This window comes from Cyprinodon variegatus, unplaced genomic scaffold (assembly GCF_000732505.1).
Source record: "Cyprinodon variegatus isolate N-32 unplaced genomic scaffold, C_variegatus-1.0 Scaffold11, whole genome shotgun sequence".
Taxonomy (NCBI): domain Eukaryota; kingdom Metazoa; phylum Chordata; class Actinopteri; order Cyprinodontiformes; family Cyprinodontidae; genus Cyprinodon; species Cyprinodon variegatus.
The window spans coordinates 1912829-1924250 of NW_015150464.1; the positions used below are offsets into that span (position 1 = coordinate 1912829).

The 11422-nt window shown below is 37.6% G+C and overlaps 1 protein-coding gene across 1 annotated transcript in view; it reads right to left on the bottom strand.

Moving 5' to 3' along the window:
* Positions 1–9405: 9405 nt before the first annotated feature.
* The window catches only part of emx2 (empty spiracles homeobox 2), a 3099-nt gene continuing 1082 nt past the window's right edge, over positions 9406–11422 (bottom strand). The window contains exons 2-3 of the mRNA XM_015380016.1: positions 10636–10820; positions 9406–9580 (exon numbers count right to left, since the gene is read on the bottom strand). Coding sequence (XP_015235502.1) covers positions 9413–9580; positions 10636–10820 — 353 coding nt within the window. The 3' untranslated portion in view covers positions 9406–9412. The remainder of the gene's footprint in view (positions 9581–10635; positions 10821–11422) is intronic.

Sequence of the window (11422 nt, forward strand, 5' to 3'; positions counted from 1 at the left end):
ACCAACATAGGCCAATCAGCTAACCAGTATTTTCGCCCCTTTCCCAAAATTACTTCAACGGAAGGTTTCCAGATGGATATGTGGAGCAAATCCATCTAGCGGAGTCAGGTTATCAAAATATAGCATTTTAAAACTAGAGAAGCAGCAAAAAAAAGCTATTTACCAATCACCATTTATTGTTTCTAAAACAAGGACTCCATGTGATGCACTTTCCTGATGCTCAACGGTCAACATGCTGTCAGACTCAGCCAGAGGAAGCTTGATATTTCATGTTTTTAGAGGGGCCAGACTCTGCTGCCATGCAGTCACCAAGAGGGGGAGACACAGTGAAGCTCAGGGCAGAGGAACAGGTGTCCATCATTTCACCTGTCTGCTCAACAAAACCTCACCACCTATTGTTCACATTCCAGCTCAGATTTAAGCCACAATGAGACGAACATCAGAGAGTCTGCAGAATGGGAACAGGGTGTAATCATACCTAAAAGCAGCTCATAAACTGCTGTTATTGAACCCTGACACTTTCCTGCAAACAGCTCAGTGATGATGACGATGAGGATGAGCAGCAAGGGGACTCAGAGGTCAACAGACACAAAAAAAAAAGAATCAAAAATAATTCAGCCGGCATATGTTATATATTTAGCGAGGCCATTGTTTGTTTTATTTAGAGAGCGAATTGAGGATTTTCCAAACTGCAGAGCCCCTGAGGTATTTTATCAGGTGTACAGTCCACCATGTGGTACACATTAGCGTGCAGAGAGGGAATGCTGGTTGCAGATCCGACCTATAAAATGTTGGGCGGTTTGAGCTTCAGGGGAGGTGGTGCTGGTGGTGCCGGTTGGCTGGGGTCGGCAATTACTCCCCTCAGAGCTGGAATATAGGGGGGAAACACTTATATGCAAATGAGGGTGCAGCAAATTACAGCCCCAAATTGCTGCAGTATCATTAAAGAAAATAAACACAAGGCATCTCACAGGATTGCAGTGGGTCACAGGAATATTAATGCAGCGAGGGGAGATGTTTGCAGAAGGAAAGAAGCTAACGAGGACCCTAAAAGTGTCTGGACAGTTTTGGTTGGTTCAGGCAGTCACCTTATGTCTGCTAACTCTGTGACATGAGGTGACCTCTGTCAACATAAGCAACGGAGCTCTTAAACCTACATTTGGAAGTCTGAATTGGTGTGAAAGAGCCTCTGATTTTAGTGGGTATTAATATTTAAACGTTGAATTATTCTCTGATAACTGAGGAATTGAATTGGTGAACATTAAAACAGCCAGAAAGTAAATATATATACTAACTTATATCACGTTATATTTTTTTAAATACTTTTAATAAATGTAATCTTTAATAATGGGGACATTTTTACAGGAAATACTTTATTTTGGTGATTTATCGCAGCCTTCTCTGCAGAATCACCCCAATAATGTGTTGGAGGGATTTAAGGACCCTGATTATCGTCTCTGGAGTTCCCGCCCATGTTAGGTGCTTCTGGGTAGGGGGTCAGACTGAGGTGCATCATGACGCTCAGACTGATACGGTAACTGGAAGCCTTCATGTGAGCCCAGTGCCTTGTGGGAGGCTGGGGGCAGTAAGTGAGCAACCTAAAAGCTGGCACTGAGAATTCCCAGCTTCGCTTCTTTTTCTGGCTGCCTGGAACGTCATCGGATTGGTGGGAAGAGAGTAAGATCCTATGTGGGCCCCGCTGCTGTCCCCTACTGAGGTGGGAGGGAGCACCTCCCCTTCTGCTTGTCCTGTTGTTGGATTCTTCTGCCAGGCGAGGGGCGTCTTTAATGAACAAGATGTTTGAGTACAAATTGGTTCATAAATGTAGTTGGCAAAATTCCACAAACCAAATCACAATCTCTGATGACTGCGGAGGGAAGGGTGGAGCAGAGCTGTGACCCTGCGGCTGATGGACCAACCTACTAAACCCAAACCACCCAGAAAAGCCCAAAGTAGATCTTCCGTTTCAAAACAATGGCGTAAATAAACCTGAATCTTCACAGAAGAATTTAACACAAATATAAATGATCTGCCAAAAACAAAAACAAAAACTGATATCTGCAGAGTGAACATCTGGATCTCCTGATGTCACAGGAGGTTGTAGAGAACAGTTTAAATAACAGGGATTGGCACAAACAGGAAAGTTCTGCTGTGATCTACTGGGTTTAGTGAAGAGAGGCCAGAACGGAGGACTGGCTGCAGATTCCCTTCTGATGCGTTTTTATTTATTCTGACTGAATTGATCCCTGGAGGATCTGAGACGGAGAAGAACCCGACAAAGATCACGCGGTGGGAACGTTGCAACAGCAAGAGGTTCAGCCTTAATCGTTAGGGCCAAAAGTTGACTCTGATGATCCACTGACCTTGATGGATGCCAACGATGGTAAAAAACCTTGAAGATTGTCTTCAGATGTTAAAGCAAAACCACAGTATTTATATTCCTGGTTGAATTTGATCTCTTTCAGCTCATGATTGTTTAGAAAAGCCGTCCACTGCTGCTGAAGTGAGAATTACCAACACAGCAGTTTTCCTAATCTAATGGGTAATACATTAAGCTCCCAATGAAATGCACAAACAGGGCAGATGGCGTATTTTGCCATCAATTGCTGCTTATATATATATATAAAAACTGTACATTAGTCATTTTTTTAATGCTTGATGCTTTTTTTTCTGTTAGTTGTGACTCTTTATGGCTTTAACCCTTTAAAGCCTGATCCAAGAATAAAACAAAACAGAAAATTACATTTTTTTTTTTGTTTGAATTCCTTATTTGCCCTTTTAACAAAATACGTAAAAAGAAAAAACAGAAATACATTTTTCATATTAATAATTTATTACTATGCGATAAGTCAAGATTATTTTTAGTTAAGTCTTCTACTGGCTGTTATCAGGTATATCTGATTGTGTACAATAGGATTTTGAGCAAAGTTTTTACCATAAAATTATGCAAAAGGTGTCAGATGCAAAACATTTTAGAAACCGTATGTATCAAATATGATACATTTGGCATTATAGGGTTAAAATGACTTGTTTTTAAATAAGGATATTTTAAAAAACTGTTTTTTTTTAGCAACTATTCTTTTTTGTTTTTCTCTTCATACAATAATTTTCACCAAGATTCTAAAGCGGTATTTTTCTGTCATTACTTTAAGCCTTTTTTAAACCTTTTTATTTATTTTTTTTTTTCAAAAAAATATCATCTTACCATTAAGAAATAGTGTCTTTTTACCTTAAGTTTTATCTTTTTATTATTACTATTTTAAAAACTTTAAGTACACTGCAAAAAATAAATCTAGATAAGTCATTTTTTCTTAAAATAAGTGCATTTGTTCTTAAATTGAGGAGGTAAAAGAGACATTTTGCCAACGGAACAAGACAATTTACACTTAAAATATGAAAACACAATAGTATCATCTTATTTCAAGTGCATATTATCTAATTAACTTATTTTAAGAGTAAAATTACACATTCCATTGGCAAACCATCTCATTAACCTGCTCAAATTAAGGGTGAATACACTTAATTCAAGAAATTTTTACTTATTTCTAGATCGTTTTTGCAGTGTAGAAATTAAATTGTGGTTGTTTTCAATATAACACATTTTATATAGTAAATAAGGAAACCATGTGGCATTAGCTACTCTAACCAAGTTTTATTCAGCAGGAATAAAGGCAGAAATTTAATTTTTTTGCTCTTTGAAGCAGCAGAGCATTTTTACCAGCTGTGCTGCTGCTAGAACCAAATTGGGACCAATGGTTTGACTGGACTGCTAATGTTTATTTTTAACCATTACTGCAAATAATATCTGCTGGTTTCATACTTTAATATGAAAGCTGTTCACTTCTTCTCCTCTATTGCCAGGTTTAATGCATGCTTTTTACTGAGAAATTATCTGGAAACTTTTTGTGTTTTCTTCAAAATGCCAGAGATGAATTCTTGCAGCTGTACAGAAAATACACCAAAAGACAGTCGTACTTTGAAAACAGCAGGCTTGCTCGGCTGTACTGGTCTCTATGAAACTCCTGCTCCCTCTGATGTCCCCCAGTGAAATATTTAAACAGTTTAAAAGCCTGTTTTTCAGAAAACATTTACAACATTTGAACTGATTTGAGGTTTTGCAAATATAAAGGTACTTAAATTGATGAATCCCTTTACCCTGATGATTAAAAACAACTTTTTGTTCAAATATTTAGTGCTAAAAATGATACATGAAATATGAATTTCAATATATTTGAAAGTTTAGTGCTTTAGTTCGACCTGGTTTTGTACTGTATAGCCCTTTGGTTAAACAAACATGCTTTATCAATACAAGATATTGGGATCAATAATTCATCAGTTTGTGAAAGAATTTCAAACTGACCCACTTTTGCTCTGCAAGAACATTTATTTAATCTCTGTAATTTTAGTAATTTACTAAAGTACCTTTTTTTTTTAAGTGTGAACTAATCATTTCTACTCAAACATGTTGATTAAAGTCATTTTTTACACTATATTCTAACAGTTTGGGGTTATTTTTCAGTAAACTCCTCACTGTTATTGTTGGTCTAATAAGAATCATATTTACTGTCATAGTTCATTCATTCTAATGGGTTATTAAAACAGCTTGATGTGATTTTATTTACATTTGCGTTTGAAGATAACACACTCATATTTTTTTATTGTACAGGATGCGCATTAATCCTGACCAGCAGCAGGAAATTGGATCATACCGGCGCTCAAACCACTGGCTCCCTCTTTGTAAATGATAGATTGTTTAACCCGAGTTGATGGTGCATACTGAATGGTCTTGGGCTTAGATATGCCTCAGAGTTGCACGTCTGGTATGAACACTTTATGACCCCTCAGAGTCTCCAGAACCACAACAGAAGAAGATGTTTTGTTTCAGCTTTAAAACCATCTCCCTGAAAATAAAATGTCCAGCAGCTGCTGGTTCAAAGCAGGACTGAAAACACTGAAGCTGAACATGTTTTAGCCAAAGACTGTAAATAAATCAGCAATTAATTGTTTATTTTTTTGAATAACATGCTTCAGTTTTACTCATTTACTTGTATTTTTGTTCTGATTTGCTGTTAAACACATTAAATTAACCTCTACTTATTTTTTTCCAGGTCATTGAACGCAGCAGGCCGCCGTGCGTAAAACGCCTCGTCCTCGCGCATTTAAATTGGGAATTCCTGCTAATCCAACATGGAATAAACAGATACTACATCCATCTATGTGCCGTTTCGCATCTGCGCAGATGAGTTCGTGTCAGGCAGAGTTTCTTATAAGTGCTGACTGCAGCCGATGTTAAAGTGGAAGAAGTTGCTGCGTTTGGAAAACATAATCATGAGCGCGCATCGCGCAGCCTCCGGCGCCCCTCCCTGCGTTGTTAATAATAAAGAGGGGGAAACTGAATCCGAAGCTGCGATGTTTAATTCATTATTATGTAAGCTATTTGGAGAGTGATTGGACGGTAATTGCTCATTAGGCTTGTATATTTGTCGCTGCACCTTATGTCAGGGCCAGAGGAGCTGTATGGGGAGGAATCTCCCCTTTCATGGATCTATTTCAGAGACAATTTGTGAAACAGGACAGATCAGGTTAGACCTGACGTGTCTTTGTGATGGTGACAGGCCGGCCTGCAGGTGCCACCCTTCAATTAGATCCCCTAACTGATGGGATCAGTGGGATAAAACCAGAAAGGTTCGCTCCATGGAGCGCATGTTGACTAAAGTCCCTAAAGCCAGCCTTTGAAAAACCACTTCTCCGATCTTAAAGCGACTTCACCTCGATCAATTATTGACTTCCAGCTCTGATACCAGCTCTGTCTTCCGCCTATATTCCTCCTTTGGCTACTATTCACATTAGCAGTGTCAGCGGACGTAATTATACCTACTAATTGCAGATTAGAGGTTTTGGGTCAGTGGGGTCACTTGATAGGACCCGACTACTCTTTTCTGGAACGGATAATCATTTCACATGGCGGACTAAATGTTTAATGCAGCGGGCCTTTTTCAGCTCCAAAATGTCCAAAGGAGGTGAGGTGATGAGGGGATAAAACCGGGATGCTGTGCGGGGAGTTAAGGATCACCAAAGGTCGAGCCCGTGGGAGTGGGACCTCCACTAAAAAACTCCACTTTCATTTCTGCTCCATATTTCATTTTTTATACCAGAATTACGCTCAAAGAAATAAAACATTTCCTGATCTCTATTTATTTATTTTTTTAAGAGTAAAAAACGTTCAAGAATTAAAAATTTACGCAACCCTATCAATAAAAACCTCTTTTATATGTATTAAGCTTATTTAAAAAAGAAAAAGAATTTCCGTAAATTAAAAAAGTGACTTATCCTGACTAGACATTTAAAATAAAAACATGGTATGATTTATTGTTTTTGTTGTTATTTGATGGGTTAGAACTTGGAACCCACTTTTGGAATAAAAAATAAAAACATTTATTTTATATAAATAACTCAAAATGACTGATTTCTGTATTGTTTAATTATTACTGTAGATTGAAGCTTAAATTGGAGAGAAAATAATATAAAACTCGGGAGATGGAAAAGGTACATTATAGATTTTTCTTGGTCCCTATTTGGACATTTAGAAATAAAAAAATGTTTTATATTGATTCCAGTTTTTTATTTTTATTATTCTTGGTAAAAACTTTTCTATTTTTATTCTTATTTTGAGGAGTTTCCTTGAGTTGAAGTTTGCTTGGATTCATCTTAACCCCGTTAAAAAAAAAAAATCAAAACTAGATAAGTAATTTTTTCTTAATATAAGCGCGTTTGTTGTTGTATTCAGGAGGTAAAAGAGACATTTTGCTAATAAAACAAAACAATTTACACTTAAAATAAGAAAACACAATTGCATTCAAGTGCATATTATCTAATTATCTTAATTTAAGAGTAAAAATACTAATTCCATTGGCAAACTATCTCATTTAGCTACTCAAATTATGAATAAATACACTTAAATTAAGAAAATTTTCCAGTGTAGTTTCCCTAAAAACATGTTAAACTTTAGATTTTTCTCTTCATTTTGATTTGTTTTTAAGTTTTCATGAACTGTAGATATTTGTCGCCATTTTAGTTTAAACAAACTGAAATATTTCATCACCTTAAAATATATATTTTCTCCCCATTTAAATATAAGGTTAGAAAACATAAAAATAAGTGAAAATAGCTTCAGAATTTGCTATTTTTTCATCAACTGCCTCCTAATTAAAAAAAAAACAGGTGAGAATCAGATATGTTTAATCAAATTTGAGCAGACTCCATCTAATGAGGACTCTATCCTGGGTCCCGTGTGTCCAAACAGGCGCACAAAGGTGATGGGGAGGGGGGCTGTGCGCCAAATTTGTTTGCGGCGGATCAAGGCTCACCGCCTCCACTGCACTTTCTTTATCTTAATTCCAACTTGAAAAGATATAATTATCTAGTTTGAACAGGACTGCTATCAAATCCTTCTTTATAGGCAGGGTGGGGAAAAGCTCGAGTGGATTGTGAGGCTCTGAGCCGCTCCGTGTTGCCCGAGATAGGAGTAATGAAGTTGTGGAGTCCGGAGATACAAAGGGCATTAACCTCATTAGCATGAAACCTTTTCTTCTAACTATTGTGGGACCCTTTCAGTCCTCTAATCCCCCCTATTTCAAAGCTGGGTTTGTAATAAAGCTTTTAGTTTTTTTTTTTCCTCTCTCTAAAGCTAATGGTGTTCTCTCTCTAGATTTTTATTGCTGTTATAATCTTTTTGGCCGTTTAAGAATTTCCTTTTATGTCCCTAAAAAAAAAATCCAAAGCATAAAAAGCGACTCGTTTCTATTTATGAAACAATTACGCAAAACATTAAAACTTTAAACTTTGTTTTCCCTAAAAAATAAGGAAAGAAATCTGATAATCCGGCTTTTTTATATATTTTTAAACCTGATTTTAGTTTTGTTTAATTTATATGAACATTTTCTTGCTTTAGCAAATGAAAAAGAAAGCTTCCAGTTGAGTCCCAGGCAGCAGTCCTGATAGGAGACTTTTTCAGACAAAGATCCCATTTTGCGGCGCATTGCAACCTTCCCTTATCGCGTCGTCAGATTGTACTAAATTATGTCCAAGCCAGCCGCCCCCCCCCTCCTCCAACCCACCCCTCCTCTTCGGATCCGTGGATTAAGAGATTAAAGTGGACCACTGGGCAATGCATCCCCTTTCCCCCCTCATATTACCCGCATGATAATTGCCCAAACTGATTTGCACTTCCACAAAAGCCTTGCACAGGGGGCCTCTTTGTAGCTGCAGCGAAGCGGACTCTGCAGCCGCTCCCGAAAAATAAAACCAGCGCAGTCGGTCGGTCAGCTTCCTTGCTCCAAAGATGTGGAAAAAAAAGGTCTGCGCCAAATTTATTGCGCATTTTTCCCGACTTCCTGATCGGAGGCCTCACCTGCGGCTGCGCGGTTTAATTAAAAGTCCTCCAATTCTACGCGCAACATACTGATAAAACTTTATTGACAAAATATTGACAATTACATACTTCTTGGAAGTATACTTTGTGTTAAAATTGTAGCAAACTTAACACAAACACAAAAAATATTTACATTCTGTAAAAGGGGAACAGAAACAGGAATTTTTGTAGCATTTCTGTACATGGAATACGTTCAGTGCCTGAAGTTTGTTTGTTTTTTTCCCTTTCCCTTTCTGTTTTTTTTTTTTTTAGTCCTTCACTGAGAGTCCTGCTGCAGGCTGCAGAGCGACACGGTATTGGTAAAGCTTTGGGTTGAAGGAACGTCCTGATATCTTCCTTTTTCACTTCTACGCTCTGATTCATCTTTTAGAGAAAAATAATTAAAAATTTTGTTTGGTTTTTTTTCTGTCTGGAAAAAAAAAGAAAACACCGCTACTTCATATGTTTTCACAATCACTTTTACACGAGAATCATTAAGTAAAGACTGCACACTTTGTAGAAAGGAAGAAGCACGACATCTCTCTGTTGGAAAATAGTTAAAAAAACAAAAAAAGAAAATTATTTTTCTTATTTTTTTCCCTCTTTAGTCAAATTAAAAGAACTACGGGGGGGAATATTAAACCATGCATTTAAAGTTTTACAAAAAAAAATAATAAAGCAGTTTGGTGTTTTGGTTTCTTGAGTGTGAAAAAAAAATCTTCTGAAGTGCAAACGTCCAATAAGAATTGGATAAAAATGATAATTATGTGGAGGTGTGAGGGTTGGTAGTGGTGGAGCGGGGGTGGGTTCAGGTAGACGGACTGAGAGGCTGATTCTTGGACCAAATAGAGCCGCTCCGTGCAGCAGGACCAGCCTCAGCCTCGGTTCCTCTCTCCATCCGATCCCCTTCCAGTCTCTGCCCCGCATCCTGTATCCTTTCCTCCTTCATTCAGACAGTTCTGAGAAAGTCAGTCCCATTTGGATATTTCTTTCCCTTTTTTTTTAATCGTCCGAGGTGACATCAATTTCCTCCGGGCTCGCCTGTTTGGTCGCCAGTCTCCAGCGGTTTATATGATGCGAGCCTTTTTTCTTCTGCTGAGACTCCGAACCCTCCTCCTCCAACTTCTGCCGCTTGAACTTCGTCCTCCGGTTCTGAAACCACACTTTTACCTGAGGAGGAAAAGGACAGAAGGGAGAGAAAAGAAAACAAGCCGGATCAGTGTCAGCAGATAAAGCTGAGATTGGTCCGTGCGTAAAAAGGGGAGCAGGAAACACAAACATGCGTAAAGAGGCGCAAAGAGAAAAAAAAATGCAAGCTTAGATTAAATAATTATTTTAAAAAAGAGTTAAGTAAACAAAAAAATATAGATACTCTTTAAAGAAACATTTATTTCTCAAAAAATAAAAAATAAAAAAATAAAGGGCCTATTATCAGCTGCTCACACACTCCCTCTAAATGGATTTGTGAATAATCAATACAGACATCTAAATCGATAAATGATCCGCTGCTTTGCTTTGTCGCTCCTAAATGGCCGCTGAGGTGCGTTTAATAAACCTTCAGAGGGCTAATTGAAGGAGGTGACGCTTCATTTCTCCCCTCAGCTCCAGTGGACAAAAGACGGCGGCCTGATGGGCTCAAACAGCGGCTTAAACATGGCAGCGCTTCGCTCTTTGTGTCCACTATCCAATAAAATGGTTAACTGCTTAATTTGCCCTCCATTTTGAAAGGCAACATTCTCTCCTCTATCCCCCCCTCCATCTCCCCAAAACAAAGTAATCCAAACCCAACTGAAATGAGGTTAGGGCCTACAATGACCGCCTGAGAGCCCCCCCATCTCTGTATTCATTTGACAACACGCATTTATGGACCCCGGTTTGCAGAAACAATTTGGAGAATGATTGTTTAAAATTCTTCTTTTTTAAATGTCAACAGACATATTTACATCCGTGCGTAAATATGGAGTCTCGGTAAAATCTAATAACTAAAAAAACCATCATGGCGCACGGTGGCACACTAGAGAAAATAATAATAAACATCTCATATGATCTCCATCAGCAATCAGGTGAGACATGGATAAATAAACTTGACAAAAAGTTGCATGTTTGGAACGATTGTCACACACACACCCTCCCACTCACACGCAAAAACACGCAGTTAAATTAAAAGCAGTTTCCTAAAATCATGGCGGAGTTCATCACATTAAGCATTTTTCTTTCTTTCTTACCTGAGTTTCTGTGAGGCTAAGGCTGTGTGCGAGCTGCTTCCTCTCCGCTCCAACCACATAATGGTTTTTCTCGAACGCGTGTTCGAGCCGCAGGAGCTGCGATGGAGAAAAAGCTGTCCGGATTCGTTTGGGCTTTCTGGCCAGCGCGTTGTGCAAAAGGAAACTCTCTGGACTCGTTTCGTTGCCTAAAAGCGAACAGAAAACGAGGAGCCTGAGTGACATTTTATAACAAAAAAATCTAGATTTATACAAGAGCAAAAAGGCCTGAGCTAATCTGTAAATGAACAAAAGAAGTGTTGGATCATTTTTATTATTTGGACATCGTGGATTGAAACTAGACCATTTATTTTAAAGTTGTATTTAAAACATTATTGTTTTTCAAATTTAACTCTACAGGAAAAAAAACACTCCTATCTTTAGTTATATTACCTATATACGGTATAAAATCTGAATTTCTTTCAGCCAATTTATTACAGATAAACTGTCCCTATAATGGGAGAAAACTAAGCAGATACATCTGTGGAGTAAGAGAAAATAATAAACACACGTGTGACCAACAGAAATCTATCAAGAAGTAAACAAACCCTTAAAAGCAAGTAAATATAAAATATCCGAAAAACTTTTTTTTAAATCTAATTTTGAGACTCTGGATTTTGGATTTCCTTTACCTTAAAGCCAAATAAAAAGCGTCAGACTCATTAGAGAAAATTATAAACAAAACTAAAATCATTTACTGAAAAAAAAATCTATTACACTGAAATTCTATATATATATATATATATATATA